At 37.5% G+C, this 20859-nt stretch overlaps 3 protein-coding genes across 3 annotated transcripts in view; 1 reads left to right on the forward strand and 2 right to left on the reverse strand.

The window, feature by feature from the left end:
* Nucleotides 1-10796, reverse strand: part of LOC127878849 (uncharacterized) — a 45601-nt gene extending 34805 nt beyond the window's left edge. The window contains exon 1 of the mRNA XM_052425373.1: nucleotides 10651-10796. Within this exon, the coding sequence (XP_052281333.1) occupies nucleotides 10651-10768 (118 nt within the window). The 5' untranslated portion in view covers nucleotides 10769-10796. The remainder of the gene's footprint in view (nucleotides 1-10650) is intronic.
* Nucleotides 1566-10089, reverse strand: LOC127877043 (uncharacterized). The gene is made up of 4 exons (XM_052422648.1): nucleotides 8967-10089; nucleotides 8619-8724; nucleotides 7885-8091; nucleotides 1566-3279 (listed from the first exon to the last, which is right to left on the reverse strand). The coding sequence occupies exons 1-4, from the start codon at nucleotides 9931-9933 to the stop codon at nucleotides 1746-1748; spliced, it is 2814 nt and encodes a 937-aa protein (XP_052278608.1). The 5' UTR covers nucleotides 9934-10089; the 3' UTR covers nucleotides 1566-1745.
* A 2274-nt stretch (nucleotides 10797-13070) lies between the features above and the next one.
* On the forward strand, nucleotides 13071-19580 carry LOC127878850 (uncharacterized protein K02A2.6-like). The gene is made up of 3 exons (XM_052425374.1): nucleotides 13071-13166; nucleotides 13455-13509; nucleotides 19003-19580. Exons 1-3 carry the CDS (start codon nucleotides 13071-13073, stop codon nucleotides 19578-19580), a joined length of 729 nt encoding a protein of 242 aa, XP_052281334.1.
* Nucleotides 19581-20859: the final 1279 nt, after the last annotated feature.

A 20859-nucleotide genomic window follows, 5' to 3' on the forward strand; every position in this document is an offset into this window, starting at 1 on the left:
TTAATCTTTTTTTTTTGGCCTGTCACAAGGACCGGCGATATTAGAAACTTCACCGGACCGTAAAGCATTTTGCCGGACAAGACCGGCGGTCGGGCCTTTTCAGGAAGCCTGATGTATATATATGGTAAACATTCTTTTAGGAAATAACAACAACATAAACAGTCAAGCTCTCAATTGATTAAACCACAGGTGAAGGGCGCGTGGCCAAATCACTTTAACACTATCAATTTGTCATAAAACAACATTTTTTATCATATTGACCAAAAAAAAAAAAAAAAAAAAATTTTTTTTTTTTCTGATATGTTATATATGAACAAGGTAGGTATCTCTTGACACAGAAAAATCACCTTCATCAGCATTTTAAGCGATAAATTGCCTAAATGGCGGTCGATTTTCGAAAACTATGTACCATTTTGTTGGGAAAGGGTGCCTCGTGACGAAAAATGACCACAAACGGCTACTTGCCGACATAAACTACAAGAAAATACTTCTCGAACTCGAAGAAATGCTAGGTCGGCTCCGATCTGACCGATAGTTCAGTGCCGATTTTACAAGAGTAAAACTATCGAAATACCACAGCTACCGAACATAATACGCATTAATACAATAAACAAATAAGAGTTTATCAACTTACAACACAGATTTGTCCTTTTGTTTGCGTTCTTACCTCGAAATCGTTGTAAATCGGGAATTGTTTATCGGCAATTTCGAGTCAAGCTCCATGTCATCAGACGCTTACAAGGTGAAGGTCGTGGGGGTGTGTATGTTTCGGAACGCTTCTAAATTCTTCCTAACAATAATTCGGCGCAATATTTAAAACGTCAACACTGTTTTCTCACACAAGTATTTGTTCACAAAAATGACAATCATTACTTGGTAAGTTATGTATGTGATCCGTTCATTAATTATTTAAATAATGTGCAATGTTGACACATTGAATAATATTTATACATAGAAAAACTTTTTATTCACACTGTTTGCAGAAGAACAATGACGCTTCACGTTGGGCCTTTTTTCATTTCAAATGGTGTGAAAGACCAGCACACAAACGATGGATCCAGCCTTCACACTTGTCACATTGAATCCATTTATTAGCTTTGACTCCTTTGTTTGTGGAATTTGTTTTCTTGTTACAGACAAGGCACAGAACTTCATCATTTTCCTCCACTGGAGAGTTGTCACTGTCAGGATCCGACACATTTTTTCTTTTTCTAATTTCAACTTGTGTAGAAGTACTTGGTTGATCTATGTCAATCACTGTTGGACTTTGTTTGGAAATATTTTTATGTGGCTTTTTTTCACCTTTGGTAGACACCAAAATTTGTTTTCTGTGTGACATTTTCTTTTTTATTTGAAATAAACAATTTTTATCCGGGCTATTTCTCAGCAACTAATGACCGGAATTCAATGAAACTTTATGGGAAGCTTCACTACCAAGAGGATATGTGCATATTATCAGCCGGTTCTGGTCGGATGATTTTTCACAAAGTAATGGCCCTTTGAAATTTTCCATTAACTGTACATATAGTGCAATTCTTGTCTGGGCTATTTCTCAGCAACTAATGACGGGAATTCAATGAAACTTTATGGGAAGCTTCACTACCAAGAGGAGATGTGCATATTATCAGTCGGTTCTGGTCGGATGATTTTTCACAAAGTTATGGCCCTTTGAAATTTTCCATTGTACATATAGTGCAATTCTTGTCCGAGCTATTCCTCAGCAACTTTTTACATAGAAACACTTTTTATTCACACTGTTTGCAGAAGAACAATGACGCTTCACGTTGGGCCTTTTTCCATTTCAAATGGTGTGAAAGACCAGCACACAAACGATGGATCCAGCCTTCACACTTGTCGCATTGAATCCACTGATTAGCTATGGCTCCTTTGTTTGTGGAATTTGTTTTCTTGTTACAAACAAGGCAAAGAACTTCATCGTTTTCCTCCACTGGAGAGTTGTCACTGTCAGAATCCGACTCATTTTTTCTCTTTTTAATTAAAACTTGTGTAGACGTACTTGGTTGATCAATGTCAATCACTGTTGGACTTTTTTTTGAAATATTTTTACGTGGCTTTTTTTCACCTTTAGTAGACACCAAAATTTGTTTTCTGTGTGACATTTTCTTTTTTATTTGAAAATTTTCCAGAATGTCTTTTCTAAATTGATTTACCATGACCATCAAAAAGATTTTAATTAATTTTGTATAAATAATGTAAATATGTTTTTCAAAATCTTGATTGTCAATTATATTATTATAAATGTCAACAGTCTTCTGACAACTGTCTTTCACAGCAGTATAAAACTGGTGATATAAATTTTTATTTTCAACTAAAGTGTTTTTTGAATATTCGAACATATTTTCACCATGTTTTTTTAGGTTTTCGTCAACCAATAATTTTAAGGATTGTTCAGTGATAGAACAATAGAAATTGTACAGTGAATCAGGGATGTTGGTAAGCGATCTGTTTTGATTTTGCCTCCTACTAATGTCTAACATGGTTTCTGGCATGCTTGTGTCTTGCTCTTGTACTCTTAAACTGTCCAGAATATTTGCACTTATAACAGCTTCCTGAAACATATCTGCTTTGTCTGTTTGGTACATGGTACTTCTTTTCTTTTGTATATATTTGTAGTGTAGCTTTGCGATACAGTAACCACCAACATAACGTACTCTTGCCTGTGCTGCATTGGTGATTTTTCTTTCTGTGCTTTTTTTACTTGTAATTGGGATCATTTCAGCTTGTTTTTTAAGTATATATATTCGAACCGAATTTGTAATATTAAAAGACACATGTAAATGTTCCTCTGTAAATACTTCATTATTAAAGAATGACAAACAACTCATTCTGTACTCAGCACTTGTCTGATAAACATGCATCTTTGAGTAAAATTCTGTTAGCTTTTGTGCAGAAACAGGTGCCACATTACTTGCATCAATTTTTAAACTCTCCATGAACGACATAATTTTTGAATATATTATTTTCACAAAGTGTTCAAATTTCTCCCTATCAATATTACTTACAATATTGTTTGCTTTCAACTGCATTGGTGTTACAACATTTTCACATTTTAAATTCTGTAAAATTGCTTCTAAATCTAAATCTTCAGGCAACTTAATGTTTTCAGTTTGAAGTTCATCGATACTTTTGATGATGTTGTCAAATTCTTCATCGAATTCTTCAGAGGTACTTTCATTTTCACCAATGTCAATATCAGCCTCTGATGTAAGCAGGTTCTCAACTGTAACGTTTGAAAGCTCAGCATTATCTTCCCTTGTTCTGAAACAGATGACATGTTATAAGCTTTAAATTCTCAATGTAAGATGTAGACAAAATATTTCTTTAACCACTATGTACATTTTTTTATTAATAGGCCCTTAAGTCCAAAATTTTTCTTATTTTGACAACATAAAAGATTAAAAAGAAGAAAATTTGATTTCAAGAAAATTGAAAATAACTGCACTGATTTCAGTGATTTTTACTAGTTGAGTCAAAACAATAAACACATAGTTCTTAATACATGTATCAACTATAGCTGCATATATACGGGTATATGAGTCGTGTTCTGAGAAAACTGGACATGTGCGTAAAGTGTCGTCCAAGATTAGCCTGTGCAGTCCGCACAGGCTATTCAGTGACGACACTTTCCGCCGAAATTGGATTTTTGCTAAGAAGAGACTTCATTTAAACAAAAAATGTCATAAAAGCGGAAAGTTTCGTCTCTCATGATTAGCCTGTGCGGACTGCACAGGCTAATCTGGGATGACACTTTACGCACCTGCATTATGACTAATTTTCTCAGAACATGACATATATATATGAGCCTGGCAATATGTAAAAGGTTTAATGCATGTGCGTAAAGTGTCGCACAGGCTAATAAGGGACGACACTTTCCGCCTAAACTTGATTTTTGCTGAGAAGAGACTTTCGTTAAAAGAAAAATATCATAAAAGCGGGAAGTCATCCCTGATTAGCCTGTGCAGACTGCACAGGCTAATCCATGACAACACTTGACCCACATGCTTTAAACCCCCATTTCGCATAGCAAGGTCCAAAAAGAGACAAAAATACATAGTTGTTGGTTTCCGCCTATAGAAATAGTTTTGAATTCAGTTGTAAAAATTAAACTTTTCTGGCAATAAACTTATTTGCTTATTGAAATCAATTTCACAAAAGGTCAGAACAAGTTAACAGGCAATACACTAGTATGTTTAAAGATAAAACAATCCGTGTATGGGTTTCAGTAAGCAGTAACCAATATTTATGTATGCAATATTTATTATTAATAAAATTAAACCTGTACACTAAGGCCATTTTATTTTTGTGTGTGTTTCACAGAACTTATTTTTTGAGTCACAGGGGAAGGGATAAAATAACAATAACAAACATTTAAGAAGTAGATTTAGCAAAGAAATAGACAAAGTACTAACAATTTAAAACTTTATTTTCATTATTTTACAATTAAAATAATCTTAAAAAGTCTGCAAGTACAGCAAACTCCAATAAAATGAACAATATTTACTATCATACTAATGTATTGTCTTTTTAATGAAAAATGTGGTAGGAATTTGCATGAAACAAAAGATAAAAAATGGCCTCTTATATAAATGGATATAAATATCATTATTTTAAAATATTATTTATTAAAATGACTTTATAAACAAAATAAATAAAAAAAACATTAACAAGGAATTTAAACTTAAATTAGTATTAGTTATTACTGTAATATAAGTTATAATAACAAGGTACAAACTCACTTTTAGTACTGTTTTAAAGCTATTTTTTATAACTTAAGTTATAACTTTTTAACTTTAATTTTCAGGCTATTGTCTAGAGTGTGTCTAGACACAGAAGGTGCTGTTGAAGTCAATTCATTGTATAAGGCATATGAATTTGAAATGAAGGAATGTGGAGAAAGTTCCATATGTAACAAGCGCATATTTATTGACCACATTCCACATGTGTTTTGTAATGCAGTTAAGAAACGTATCAAAGGGAAAACCACCATGACAACATACACTGGCATAAGTGTGAAAAAACTGTGTGATGTTCTTGACAGAAAATCATTACCAGAAAACCCACAGGAAATAATGAAATTATTGCCTATAGACGTGGAAAAAATTGAAATACTCAATGACAGTGTTAAGTGCTCTATACCAACAAAGATCTTCTGTGATGGTAATGAGGTGTATAAGGTCATTCAATTTCAGTGTAATGGGCACTGGAAATTGAAGATAAGTGGGACAGATATAGACCTTAAATCTCTATTCATGAATGATTGTTTTAATGCAAATAAAGAGAGTGTTCAAACTGTAATACAGGGCGTTCGCCTACTGAAACTTTGTGCTGGTGTTCAAATATCAAAAACTGTAATCATGAGCCGGTACCATACACTTAATAAGTGGACATTTGATAATGATAATGATAATGGCAGTAGATTAATACACTCAGTTGTATGCAACAGACTTGTTGGAATGAACTCAGCATCAGGAACATGTAAAAAATGCTTAAAAATGACTTTCCATTCAGACTCTAGCAAACACATTGAAAACAAGGAGAACATAAACATTGCTATTGAATTTGATAGTACCAGAGATAGTATAATGAAGCTGTTTCCTGGAGCACCTGGTGAAATGATTGAGCTCCTGTTAAGCCAAGCCCAAAATGTTGCTAGGGATCCAAAAGGGAGGAGATGGCCTCAAAGTATTATTTCTTTATGTTTGCAATGGTATTGCAGGAGTCCACAGTCCTATGAAGCAGTAAGAGAATCAAAATATTTGATATTGCCTTCACGAAGTGTTTTAATTCAGTATAAAACAAAAGTTAAACAACATGTTGGGTTCGATGACAATATTTTTCATTGGATGTTCAATGAAGCACAGCGTCAAAAAGTACCCCAAGAGGGTTACATCGGTGGCTTAATCATTGATGAAATGAGTATTCAAGCTGACATACAAATATGCAAATCGGGTGATGTGGTTGAAATGACTGGTCTGATGGACATAGGAGAAGAGGGTAATACTTCACATACATTAAGGAAAGGTAGCCACGAAAAAGTCCTTGGCACTCATGCATTGCAGATTCTGTTTTTGGGGATCACTGGTTTTAGATTTCCAATAGCCCATTTTCTATCTGATGGGATACAGGCCCCGGAAATGTACCCAATATTCTGGGAAGCTATTGACAAACTGAAAATGTTTGGGTTTAAACCTGTCTATACATGTATGGATGGCGCGCAGGCAAATAGAACATTTATGAAAATAAATATTGGAAATCAAAATAACACCTTCAAGACTGTAAGTCCTTGCACCTTTAATGACATTGTTTTTCTAATGGATTTTTCACATGTTATGAAAAAAATTAGAAATAATATATTGAAAAGTGGTATATCAGACAAGTGTACCAGAATTTTAACATTAATTAATGGACACACAGTACAGTGGCAGATGTTTATTGACTGCTATCAGTGGGACAGGTGCAATGCCCTGCAGCTTCACAGGCGACTTACAAATGAACACATGTTCCTGTCAAACCAATCAAAAATGAGAAATCACCTGGCTGAGGATGTTTTGAACGCTGAAATGTTAAATTTAATGTTACAGTATCAGCAGTACTTAGGAGAGAAGGGAAATGTCCTCACCGGTGTTATCGAGCTTCTTCAACAAACATCGCTTATGATAAGAATATTCAGAGACATGAAGCCAATTATTACCACTGATGACTCTAGGCTAACTGACCTAATGATTGTTTCCAAGTGGTTCAAGGACTGGGAAACCTATGCCATGAATTGTGAAATAGTTCCTAAAAACATAAGGGCAAAGAATATCATGTCCATACAATGTCATGAGGACATTCAATCCTGTGCTATTGGATTCGTTGAGCTGTGCCAGATGCTAATATCAGCAGAGTCCAAAGTGCGTATCACTCCTGGCCTTGTAAACTCTGACGCAGTTGAAAACCTGTTCAACCAACAGAGGTCTACCTACAATGGTGCTAATTCCAATCCCAATGCGCTACAATACAGGAGATCTTTGAACAGCATTCTCCTTGGACAAACAACTGTATCCCAAAAAGCCAATGCCGGCAAGAATCGTTCAGCAGCCCTGCCCTTCAACTGCACAATGACTAGCGAACCGACAAATAAAAGGAAGTCAACATCTGGGATTGGATTAGGTGAAAAAATCAAAGTCATACGATATTAGCTAAGGGTAAGCTCTACTAAAGTGCAGGATCATATGGGATGGAGGTCAGCACAGAGAAGTCGAAGATCATGGTGAATAGCACAAACAACACCACCTAGGGACCATCAAACAATGAAAGCTTGCTTGGTTTGGACACGTCGCAAGGCACAACTCACTGTGAAATACTGTGCTATTGGTTTGACAGAAACATGTGTTCATTTGTAACCCTAGAAGGAGGTCACCGTCGAGGTCATCAGAAGAAAATCTGGATGGAAAATGTGAAAGAGTGGACATCCCTTCCCATTAATAAGCTACTCATAGCAGACCACGAAAGAACAAAAGCTGGCTTGGTTTGGACACGTCACCAGACACGACTCACTGTGCAAGACTGTGCTATTGGTTTCACAGGAACATGTGTTCATGTGTAACCCTAGAAGGATGTCACCTTCTAGGTCATCAGAAGAAAAGCTGAATGGAAAATGTGAAAAAGTGGACATCCCTTCCCATTGATGAGCTACTCCTAGCAGCCCACAAAGACCTGACTGGCGGAGAATTTGTGTGACGGCGTCCCCCCCTCCCCCCCAACGTCCAGACCGGTCGAGGGAATGACGATGCTTAAGGGTAAGTGTTGTTTTACATAATTGCAGGATTCTAATTTAACATTTTAGCTGCAAAATTGAATAGTAAGTGACGTAATATATACCTAGAAGTTATTCTGCAACAGCTGTGATCTGTCAGAAATGGCCTTGTAGAATTGTCACGTTGAATGAAGTCTTGAACTACAGAGGGTTGCTTCAAACAAACACTGGGCGTGAAGTTCACCACTCTCACTCCATCTGTGGTACGCGCCCTTCCCAGTGCTACTCCAAGTTGGCCCGGCTTAAATATGCCTTTACAATTGATTTCCACACTGAAGAGAAACCAATTTTAAAATAATCACAATTATTATCTACAATTATATTTTAAGGATATACAGTTTATAAATATTGATCCCATTAGGATTTTTTAGCTATACATGTATGACAAATGTATTTTAACATGTTTTCTTTTAATTGCCGATTTTATAAGGTAATTTTAAGATCTACAAATAAACAAAGCTTAACATGACACTTAATGAAAATTAATTACCATGGTAAGCTGACATGAAAAAAATCATGTTCACCCTTTGCATGCTGGGAAATTTGTCGTCTGCTAAAATGTCGTCTGCTGAATTTCTCAAATTAGCATTTTCTTAGATTTTTTTCAAAGAATATTATCAGAATAGCAAACAGTTTGGATCCAGATGAGACGCCACATTTTGTGGCGTCTCATCTGGATCCAAACTGTTGGCAAAGGCCTTCAAAATTCTGAAAGGGTTAATTTAAATGAAGGTGATACAGGAAAACATTATAATAAAGTATGAGCAATATGTTATATAAAAAATGACTGGAGTTTTACCTTTCAAGGGTCATGCCTTGCGACTTGTGGATACTAATGGCAAAAGCAAGCTTCAATGGATACTGCTCTCGAACAGCAACATCATGGTTCTTTGAAGGACTGAAAACTGATTCATTAAAGGCATGTTAATTTAAAGAAATGCAGAACTGATCGTACGCGTCGTTGAAAGTATGTTATATCAATATTCATCATTTGTTGGGTCAAGTTAAAAAAAGGAAATTAACACGGGCAAAAAGTTATATAAAAAAATGTTTTGTTTCCGTAAATTGATTGGCAGTACTCAGATAATTATATTTAACTATGTAATAATGTAACATAAATTAAGTGTGTTGATTTAATTTAACATACCAGAACATTTCATTCTTGGAACAGGAACTGATTTCTCTCCAAATTTAACAATTGGACCCTCTTCCGTAATTGCAGACACCACGCCTTTCAGTCCATTCACCAGCTTATCGCTGAGGTTCCTCATCAGAATAACAGGGGCTCCAATTTTTAACCAAAGATGTTTTGGTATAATCATTTGTGATAGAAAATTCCGTTCACCAGTGTCTGCAGACAGGAATTCATACAGCTGTCCTGGAAATTCCATAATTTTAGTACGGTTGTATTCGTCAACTTGTTCATTTGTTGAAAAAAGTTTTGTTGCAGCATCTGGGCTCTGTAACTGTCGGGCAAGGCTTTGAATAAATTTAACACAATCACTGGTTGGATTACCCATAGAACATTGTGCAATAGCGTCTATCAGCTGGAGTTCACTTTGTCTGACAACTTGCCTAAGCTCCAACCTGTGTGTTATTACTTCAAATAATGGACTTAAAAAACAAAATTCACCATTGTCACTGAAAATAGGGTTAGAAACTGGGGGTAGTTGGCGAAAATCACCGGCTAAAATGAGTTGAATGCCACCAAATGGCAAGTTTGAGTTTTTTATCCTACAAATAGAGTCCAGACATTCAAATAGTTTTCTACTCATCATGGAGCATTCATCAATGATTAAGATATCAGTTTCAATAATTCTTTGTTTGCATTCCATGTAATGTCTATTGTGTTGTACTAATTCTGCAATTTCCTTTTTATTATTTCGTCCGTCGCCATATCCGGACCACTTGTGGATGGTCATGGCATCCGGATAAGCAATGCACGCGATGCCTGTTGTTGCTGTGACAGACAGCTTTTTAGGTGTCTTTTTGATAGTGTCAATGATTTGCTTGATAACATACGACTTTCCCGTTCCTGCAGGGCCATGAATTAAAATGTTGTGGCCTTCCAGCGCCCTTTGAACTGCTAGATTTTGTTCTTCGTTAAGCGACATGTGTGATTCTTTTCGTAACTGCGATAAACGTAAATATATACGGTTCTCTGTTTCAGGTGTTCGGTAACTCGGATGCGCGGAACCAATCGGTGTATAAATAACGTGAGGTGAAGGTCGTTCTGCAAGCGCCTCCCGTTACCCTGATCATCGTACACAATTGAAAGTAAACATTCAAACATAACGATTATATTAGTGTTTGGTGTGATCAAAAGGACAAATCTGTGTTGTAAGTTGATAAACTCTTATTTGTTTATTGTATTAATGCGTATTATGTTCGGTAGCTGTGGTATTTCGATAGTTTTACTCTTGTAAAATCGGCACTGAACTATCGGTCAGATCGGAGCCGACCTAGCATTTCTTCGAGTTCGAGAAGTATTTTCTTGTAGTTTATGTCGGCAAGTAGCCGTTTGTGGTCATTTTTCGTCACGAGGCACCCTTTCCCAACAAAATGGTACATAGTTTTCGAAAATCGACCGCCATTTAGGCAATTTATCGCTTAAAATGCTGATGAAGGTGATTTTTCTGTGTCAAGAGATACCTACCTTGTTCATATATAACATATCAGAAAAAAAAAAAATTTTTTTTTTTTTTTTTTTTGGTCAATATGATAAAAAATGTTGTTTTATGACAAATTGATAGTGTTAAAGTGACTTGGCCACGCGCCCTTCACCTGTGCATTTAACAGGCACACAACTTCGACTTGAACTGTTAAAACACCTGTAGACTTCGGTGACCCACGTCTTGCCAGAAAAACAAAACGTGTGCACGTTTTTATTTCTTCATCTTTTATGTAATTGTCGGCTTCAATAAAAGAGGAAAATTTCAATACCGCCATGTTGTTGTTGTTGTTCTTAGATTCCCCCCCCCCCCCCCCCCCCGTTGACTTGTGGTCATAATATACTAAATGATGCCGTAGTTTCCCTGTATAATTCAATGCAAAAGCGACAATTTTAAGCGAAAATAAATGCAACATTTTGCATTCAAAGCGAAATAGATTTTTTTGCAACTTTTTTCGACCGCTTCTATGTCTATGTCTATGTTATACTGCTGACAATCGTTAACGATTATTATTAGCAGGCGCGTTGTCTGGAAACAGTGTTAGTATTTTTGTTATGTGCAGAATAAAATCAGGGTGTTAGGTAAGGATAAAAATAAGTCTAATATACAAGGATAAAAGATAAAAGCACAGCTATGAGTTAGAATTTGAAGGTTGGAGGAAGCTGCTCAGCAAAGATGTTTAAGCTGGCGCTTGATTGTATTGAGATAGGTAAGCTGTTCCATAGACGAATGCTCCTAGGGAAGAAGGAATTTGCATGGAAATTCGTCTTAGAATAAGGTATCAGGAAGTTCAGGTTTATGGTTGGTATTAGGTGGTTGTGGTCAACATGTACAAGGTTGTGGTGGATCTTGTAGATGAATGTGACTTCGCTTAGTTTGCGGCGTTGTTCAAGGGTTTGCAAATTTAGGGAGGTTATCATGTTGGACACACTACTGGTGTAGCTGTAATCTAGGTAGATGTATCTGGCAGCTGACCGTTGAACCTGTTCTACCTTATAGATAAGATACTGTTGCCAGGGATCCCAAATTGTTGAGCAGTATTCTAACTGCGGTCTTACATAAGTTTTGTATGCTCTTTCTTTAACTGCTTTATTTTTGGTTTTTGTGTTGCGTTTTATGAATCTTAGGGTGTTGTTTGCTTTTGAGGTGATGTTGTTGATGTGTTTGGTCCATGTAAGATTGTTTGTTATTGTTACGCCTAGATATTTTGCGGCGTCAGTTGTTTTGAGGTCTATACCGTGAAGTTTATATTGGTAGAGTATTGGCTTTCGTTTGCGAGAGATTCTAAGTACTTTGCACTTGTCTGGGTTGAATTCCATGGACCAATCTGACACCCATTTTTCCAAGCAAATGAGGTCATTTTGTAGTGTATGAGCGTCAGTGGAGGATTTGATTGTAAGGTATACTATGGTGTCGTCCGCAAATAGTCTGGTTCTGCTTTTGATATTATCAGGAAGGTCATTTATATAGGATAGAAATAAGCAAGGCCCTAAGACTGACCCTTGGGGAACACCTGAGAGGACTGGGAGATTTTCAGAGTTTTGACCTTCAACGACGACCTGTTGGGTTCGGGCTTGGAGAAACGAGTAGATCCATGAGGTAACCTGGTCATTTATGCCTAATCTTTTAAGTTTATGGATAAGTTTATGATGGTCCACCTTGTCAAATGCTTTGCTGAAGTCCATGACAATGACATCTGTTTGTTGACCATTTTCGAGACTGTCATAGACTTCCTGTGTGAAACCAATCAGTTGCGTCTCACAGCTGTGTTTGGATCTAAAACCATGTTGATTGGGGTTTAGGTTGTCATTTCTGTCATAGAAGGACATGATGTTAGACGTGAGTATATGTTCCATTAATTTTGAGTCTATGCAGATAAGTGAAATAGGGCGATAGTTAGCAGGATTACATTTTGGACCTTTCTTGAAGACTGGGGCTACTAATGCATGCTTCCAGTCTTCTGGGACAATACCTGTTTTAAGGGAAATCTGAAAGATATGGGTGAGGACAGGGTCTATTTCTCTGTGAAGTTCTTTTAGTAACCTTGGGGATAGTTGGTCTGGCCCTGGGGCTTTGCTCGGATCTAGGTCTTGAAGTAGCTTGTCTACACCGTCCTGAGTTATATTGACTTGGGGCATGATTGGGCGATCAGGTGGAGTAAGGACTTGCTTGCAGGACTGCAGTAGACTCATTGGTTGGGGTCTGGAAAAAGCAGACTCAAATTGTTTATTGAGTATGTTGGCTTTGACTTTTGGGTCTGTGAACGTTTGGCCATTACTTTTTAAGGAGGCGACGCCACAGTTTTCAGTTTGATTGGCCTTAATAAAGGAGTAGAATTTTTTGTTTCCTCCAGGTTGGGAGTCCTGAGAGAAGATGACAGTGTCTAGGTAGTTCCAGTAGGCAGTCCTGATTTCTTTTTGGACGAGACACCTTGTGTGCTTAAATTTATGTGCTAGTTTAGGATAGCTGGGGTTTGACCTTTCATTCTTTTGTATAGTTGGTCGCGTTTCCTTATTAGTTTTATGATTTGGTGGTTGACCCATGGTAGATCACGACGCATTTTTGTTTGTTTGGTTGGGATGTGGATTGAGCTGAGGCGTGTGAGTTCGTCCTTAAATAGAGACCAAGCAGCATTTGGATCAGAGTGGTTTGCTATTTGGAAAGAGCTCGAGAAGGTCTCAAAGTCTCTTTTGAGGTCATCCCACTTCGCTTTCCTAAAGCATTTGATGTTTCTGATTGGTTGAATTGGGCGACCTCTGTTAACCTTGATTTCGTGGAATATGATGTCGTGATCTGAGGAGCTAAGGTGTGGTAACGTTGTGGTGCTGTGTACTTGGGCTGGCATATTTGTGAGGAATAGGTCTAAGGTATTAGAACCTCTAGTAGGGCAAGTAACCATTTGCTGTAAGTTGTAATTAACCAAGTTTTCTAGGAAGTTAGTGTATAAGTTTCTGTATCTGCAGGTTTCTGTTGGTGCCTCTGATGACCTGTCGATGCTTGGCATGTTGAAGTCGCCAAGTATCCATATAGTGCTGTTTTGTGGGATCTGTTTAATGGATGCCCAAAGTTCATTGAGGGACTCCTCATCATTTTCATTTGGTTTGTAAAAGGAAGAGATGTAGATATTTCTTATACCTTTGATTGACAGTTTCGCCCAAACTGCATTATTATTTGTTTTTAGTTGGGGCTGTTCTTGGCTAGTGAGAAATCGTTTGATTGCGATTAGGGTGCCTCCGCCTTTGCCTTCTGACCTATCGTCACGATAAACTTGGTAATCGAGTTGGTCAGGGAAGATTTCAGAGGTGTTTATCTCTGGTTTTAACCAGGTTTCTGTTAGGCATAAGACATCTGGTTTTATTTGAATGATGACTTGATGGAGGTCAGGGATTTTGTTTTTAACTGACCGGCAATTTATGTTTAAGACAGTGATTCTTTCAGATGGCTTTAGTTTTTTGGACTGGCTTGACTGTGTGTTTTTGTTTTGGATTTGGCTTCTTAGTGGAATGTAACCTTTGTCAGTGCAAAGGTTTTACTATAGTCTTCAAGTTCATCATATTTCAAGGATTCAGTCATGAACACCAATTCATGCCCTACCATTATCTCCGAAAGATAAAACCCGAATTATAGTTTAAAGTGTAAAACATGCCTGCCTGTCAACTTTGATATTTATTTAGAGAGTCCAGCCTACATGAAACGATTATTTAATATGTAATAATCAAACTATGCATATGTAATAATCAAACTATAAAGTCTCAAAAATCGGTAAAATATTTAGGTCATGTTCTAGATAACACCCTGTCAGGTAATAAATGTGCAAACGACATCATCAGTAAGGTCAACTCGAGACTTAAGTTCATGTATAGACACAACAGTGTACTGGATTTTAACACTAGGAAAACCCTCTGTAATTCATTAATTCAATGCTTATTTGACTACGCTTGTTCGGCCTGGTATAATAACTTGGGGAAAACTCTTAAGTCTAAATTACAAATTACACAAAACACGGTTGTGCGATTCATTTTTAATGTTCCACCAAGAACCACACTAACCTGCTCAGATTTTCACAAACTATGAATATTAAAACTTAATGATAGAGTGAAACAACTGAGTCTAAATCATGTTCATAAAAAATTTTATGACAAATGTCCAGTGTATATGAAAGAAAACTTTATTAAGAAATCTGATGTTCATAGCTACTGCACACGAAAGAGCAAATGTAATTTCTATGTTCCTGTTATAAAATCAGCGACAGCTTCAACTTTTTATTATAATGGTGTGTTAACCTGGAATGCGCTTCCAGAATCTATTCAATGTATAAATAGTCACTTCAAATTCAAAAAAGAAGTCAAAAAACTTTTTCTTAACAAGTACCTTTAGGGATTGAGCATGGCAGACGGTGTTGTTTCTTTTAAGTATTTAGATATCCCATGTCTTTGTTAAGTAACGAGTTTATATAATCATGTGCTCGCTCAAATTGTTGAACGCATATATAAATTTTGTAAATTTTAGATATGCTAACTAAAGTATAAAATAATTCAATAACCATTTAACATAATATGACTATAGCTAGCTGCTATCTAGTTTATGTGCTGTATGAAGCAGTAATGTAAAGGACCCCTGTGGAAATAAGTCGCAAGACTTTCAAGGGCTTTCCTGGCAGTACATGTCCTTTTATCAGACTAAAATAAACTATAAGTAAACAGTCTAATGTAAATGTACCGATAATTGTATACCATATGAAGTCAATTTAATCTGTGATATTTTTGTGTTCAATGTATGTGATTGTCTTAAGCTGAATTTGGTTTAAACTTCTTTGTGAAAATTGTAAATTTTTATTAAGGTATGTAAATGTATCTCAAATGTTTACCTCATTGAGTCATTTTTAATTCTGTGATGCTAAATATATGTGTTTGTTCTAATCTAATTTTGTTTTAAGCATCTGAGAAATTGTTTTAAGGTTTTGTAAATGTAACACACGTGTATACCTCATGATTTCAATTTGATCTGTGATATTTTTAGTGCTCAGTATATGTGTTTGTTTTAAATTTATCTTGTTCGTATGCAAAATGTGATAAATTGTTTATGTTATTATTTGACATGTATATGCCGAATAAATCTATCTATTTATATATTTAGTATACTGTAACCTTGTCGGAGTACCCAAGATGTAGAGCTAGTTTTTCTGCCCTGGTAGTTTGAGGTTGGCGGCCTCTGGTAGTGTCTGATGCTGTCGTATGGCAAGCGGTTCCCGCATTATCCCAAGAAACTAGGTTTCTTATGAGAACTATGGTTCCCAAATGAAATATTGGGTTCTCATGAAAACTTAGGTTATCCAAGAGAACGACGCGAGCAGCTGTCGAGAACCTAGGTTCTTGTGAAAACCTTGGATATCAAACGAGAACTTAAGTTCTCAGAATGAGAACCTAGGTTCTCATGAAAACCTAGTTTCTCACGAGAACCTAAGTTCTATGTGCCTATGAGAACCTAGGTTCTCATGAAAACCTAATTTCTAATAAGAACATAGGTTCTCTAGCGTAAACTAAGGTTTTCAAATGGGAACCTATGTTCTCATGAAAACCTAGGTTCTCATGAGAACCTATATTCTCATGAGAACCTAGGTTCTCATGAAAAACCTGGTTTCTTGGAATTTCATAAACCTAGTTTCTCATAAGAACCTAGATTCTCATGAGAACCTAGGTTCTCATGAAAAACCTGCTTTCTTTGGATTTCATAATATATATCTGTCAACCGAGCGCAGAGACGTGTCCAACTTGCGAGGCCTTTACGAAAAACCCCCGTGTGGTTCAGGGTTTGACATCAGAATCCCTCGGACACATACTCGTTCTGCCTTGAATGCCACCACAGGACAAACCGAAAAAGAAAACAATTACACCAGAGAGCATTTTAACGGGAGGGAAAATGTCAAAAGAACTAGTGGTATTAATAAGGCGGTTCTAATGCGTTTCCGAATGGGCCACATAATTATATTCGTTGGTTTGTATGCAAGTCCGTCACGGTTTCCGCGCTCATTTTCAGGAGCTTTTGAACCGATGTGCATGATAATTAAAACTATAAATCAACATAAGGTATCACACGGAGATGCGCATATCTTTTTATCGTTCCAATTTAATGAGTTATGTATGAGCTATTGCCCTTTAAATATTTATCTACATATACGATTTTTCGTTTTTAATGAATAATTTGCAGAGGTAGCTTTAATGCATTTTGATATGTCAAGTTGAAAATACGAACTAAAACTAACATAAAAATGTGGAATTGCTATACTATTTGTGTGGTTATCTGGTGAATATTTGTGACAACAGGCATAAACCGTCGGTGACCGCCTCTTGTTCATATGTACGACGTTTTCCGAGAACTATCATATATTTTCTCATGATAACTATGGTTCCTAAATGAAAACCACGGATATGGTAAGCAGTTCGACGCAAAATCCTAATAAACTAGGTTCTTCATGAGAACCTAGGTTCTCATTCTGATAACCTAAGTTCTTACCAAAACCTTGGTTTTCAAATGAGAACCTAGGTTCTCATGAAAACCTAGGTTCTCATTTGAATACTTGGGTTCTGGAAGCCATGTGAAATCTTTAAGCGAGAACCTATGTTCTCATTCTGAGAACATAGGTTCTTATTCTAAGAACCTAGGTTCTCATGAGAAACCTAGGTTCTTGGGATTATGCGTCGAACCGCTTGTCATACTGTCGCACAGAATGAGTGAATACTCACAATCACGAAGTTATATACGTACGCGGTAAAACATGCCTGTGTACATTATATCAGGGAGCCGGATGTTAAAGTGTCCATCACGATAAAATGTAAAATAAATCCGGTACACCGACTTAAGGGATAATACGGAACGAAGGATTGACACAATAGCATAGATATATACAGAGTTTATCACTAGTGTGCCTCCGTAAAGTGCGGTCTATAGTATTTAAGACAATCTTTGCTTAAAAGCATAGTAGTAACTAACGCATATAGGGTAAAAGTTAAGAGTCAAAAACAAATACATTAAGATATAAAATCGCGAGCAGCGACAAAAATGCGTTAGCATTACCCTTAAGGTGATATTATGACCCCTTTGCTAGCACACGCCACCGAAGTAGATGGATACTCCAGATGTACTCTCTGGACAGAAGCTCTATGGATTCTCTCTCCTTTTTCTAAGGGAGGGTGTCCTTTATTGACACTAGGATGTGTGCTGTCAAGGATCAGTTGTGTGAAACTACTAGTATCTTCTTTGTTCACTAGCTCCAGTGGTTCTCCTCTTCCGTGTAAGCGCAAGCACTCAAGTAGACGGGCTCTGTATTTGTCTCTCACGGCATTAGAAGTGAGGCACTTAGCTATAACCCAGCAAACATCCGACGTTGAATAGACGTCGAATATTGGTTGAATTTCGGGCACGACGTCGGCAACCAAAATCAAACGTTAATTCAATGTTAGAATGGCGACGTTTAAACAACGTCGGGAAAAGACGTCTACACGACGTTGTATTTTGGTCATAAAACAACAATGTTGAAGAAATGTCTACCCAGCTAGCACGTAACGTTCAAAAAACGTTTCACTTAAAGGGGCCTTTTAACGTTTTGATAAATTGACAAAATAAAAAAATATGTTTCAGATTCGCAAATTTTCGTTTTACTTATGATATTTGTGAGGAAACAGTAACACTGAACATTTACAATGCTCTGAAATAGCCAATATTAAAGTATAAAATTCTTTCTACATTGCGTGAGCGCGGATGGCCGAGTGGTCTTAATGGTTTATACTTTTACTCCAGGACTCCGGTTCAGTGGTTCGAACACAGTTGTGGGTTACTTTTTTTCTTTTTTTAATTTTGTTCTCGATTTTTCACTGGAGCTTTTTATTTCCAATGTTTACATTTATCAATATAAAGCATTTAATGACAAATTTCAAAACATTCAAAAATATGTGAAAAGGCCTCTTTAAGTTCTAATTAGGTTATGATCACACAGAACGTTCCCGGAACGTTTTCAGGTCGTTGTAACGAAAATCAAACTATCAGTATTCGTAACTTATTTTAGTTATATGAAATATATTTTAAGAAAGTCACATTTGAACAGTATACTTTTACGATCCTAGGATGTATTGGTGAACTTTAAAAGAGTATCGTTCCTGTAAAAAAAAAGTAACCCACAACTGGGTTCGAACCAGTTAATCAGTGCTTGTTTCATGCGATGCATCCTCGAATGGCCTCGGGGCGGTATTGTCTCTCACAAGTTTCCAAACGGTGACGAAAACCCAATCGCGTATGCATCAAGAACGCTCAATTCTGCGGAAAGAAACTACGCGCAGATAGACAAAGAATCGCTCGGAATCGTGTGGTGTGTCAAAAGTTTCCGCACATACCTATATGGCCGCGAATTCGTGCTGGTGACCGATTACCAACCATTGATCTCAATCTTCAATCCAGCAAAAGGGATTCCAGCCACAACAACAGCAAGACTACAGCGTTATGCTCTGTATTTGTCAGGCTTTCGATACAGCATTCAGTTCAAGGGAACGAAAAGCCATGGCAATGCAGACGGACTCACACGATTACCACGCGCGCAGTGTGCCAAACAAATCAATGGGTATGAAGTTGATGGAACATTTGCGCTTGCAAGCGAGCAGTTTGACGCACTACCAGTGACATGTAAAGAAGTGAGACAGACGACCGCAAAAGATCCGGTGCTCTCGAGAGTGTACGATATGGTCATGAATGGTTGGCCACGCGATGATGACGCAACCGAAGTAGCCGCGTTTAGAAATAGGCGAAATGAACTCAGCGTGCATCAAGGATGTTTGCTTTGGGGACTCAGATTCGTCCTACCCGAAAAACTGAGAAAACGCGTTCTGTACGAGAGCCACGAGGGACATCTTGGTATCGTCAAGATGTCAGCTGTCAGCAGAAGTTTCGTTTTGTGGCCAGGGATCGACGCAGACCTGGAAAACTTAGCGAAACAGTGTGAAGGGTGTCAACTTTACAAAGCATCTCCAAGTGCTTCGCCGGTGCATCCATGGGAATGGTCACAACGTCATTGGCAAAGAGTGCATGCAGACTTTGCATGACCGTTTGAAGGGTCGATGTTCCTTCTTATGGTCGATGCTCACTCCAAATGTCCAGAAATCGTCCACATGACTACTACAACAGCGAGTAAAACATTGAAGTGATGCGTGAAGTGTTCGCTCGTTATGGGTTACCCGAATGTCTCGTTACTGACATCGGTCCTCAATTTTCCTCCGAGAAATTTGAGGCGTTCATAAAAAAGAATGGTATTCAGCACGTTACATCGGCACCGTATCACCCTCGCACAAATGGCCTCGCGGAGAGACTTATGTTCATATTTAAACAGGCCATGAAAGCTTCGCGTAAGAAAGGCGGTACAGTCAACCAAAGATTGAGCATCTTCCTTCTCGCGTATCGAGCATCACCACACAGCACTACCAACGAGACTTCAGCAGCTCTTTTCATGGGAAGAGCACTCCAAACGCGTCACATCTTAATCAATGTGGAAAAAAGGGTGTTGAGAGAGCAAAAGAAAATGTTCGCAGACTCTAAGAGGCCAGCTCGTACATTCATGAACGGTGAACAAGTATGTGTTCGTGATTATCGCAGCAGCAGAAGCAACAAGTGGACTGCTGGATCTGTCGTTTTGCAAAGTGGGCCTCTATCGTACAAGGTCGACGTAGGCTCAGGAACTCAGTGGCGTCGTCATACTGATCAGATCTCCAGAGGGACCTTGCCAGTCTCTGATCAGTCACCAGAGGTGCCAGTTGCACTTCCTTCTACCACCGTTCCAGAGGCAGCCGCGAGCAATGACTCCGTTTCACCGCATCATGATCAACCGACTCCGGCACCACCAGCTCCAGCGCCTGATAAGACCGCCGGAGCTCCACGCCGTTACCCAGTGCGCGCAGGCAGGGTCAAACCTACAGATCGGCTTGATTTGTAAATCATACTTAGGGAGAGTTACACTGTGCTTAAGGGGCATAATAATCCCCGTGTAACTCAAGACCAAATAGGTCTTTTCTAGTCATTTAGTTAACCATTGTTAGACATGTTTTTGGTAAAGTAGTTTAATAGTATAAAGGTTAAAGTATAACCAGAAGTTATGAATACTTCTAATTTAATATCTTTTAGCACAAGTGATTTCTTAAGACTTTTTAAGGTGAAACATTATTGACTTCTGAAGAAACAATCATAGATATAATTAATACTTGTGAGATGATTGACATTGTCTCATTGAAATTGGTAAGAATTAGTGTCACAAATAAGTAAATCATTCTGAACTTACAACATTATTTCATATCATGTTTAAATCAAGTAAGACTATAGTTCATGCTTAGG

Source organism: Dreissena polymorpha, chromosome 4 (genome assembly GCF_020536995.1).
Source record: "Dreissena polymorpha isolate Duluth1 chromosome 4, UMN_Dpol_1.0, whole genome shotgun sequence".
NCBI classification, from domain to species: Eukaryota; Metazoa; Mollusca; class Bivalvia; order Myida; family Dreissenidae; genus Dreissena; species Dreissena polymorpha.

Bases quoted from the DNA above. Each gene is read 5' to 3' on its own strand.
- LOC127877043 (XM_052422648.1), bottom strand. From the start codon at position 9,933: ATGTCGCTTAACGAAGAACAAAATCTAGCAGTTCAAAGGGCGCTGGAA. The intron at 8,725-8,966 runs GTATGTTAAATT...TTAATGAATCAG, and splicing joins TCCAAGAATGAAATGTTCTG to TTTTCAGTCCTTCAAAGAAC. The intron at 8,092-8,618 runs GTAAAACTCCAG...GTTTCTCTTCAG, and splicing joins CAAGGCATGACCCTTGAAAG to TGTGGAAATCAATTGTAAAG.
- LOC127878850 (XM_052425374.1), top strand. From the start codon at position 13,071: ATGTGGATTGAGCTGAGGCGTGTGAGTTCGTCCTTAAATAGAGACCAA. The intron at 13,167-13,454 runs GTCTCAAAGTCT...CTGTATCTGCAG, and splicing joins TTTGGAAAGAGCTCGAGAAG to GTTTCTGTTGGTGCCTCTGA. The intron at 13,510-19,002 runs GTATCCATATAG...TGTATTTGTCAG, and splicing joins TGGCATGTTGAAGTCGCCAA to GCTTTCGATACAGCATTCAG.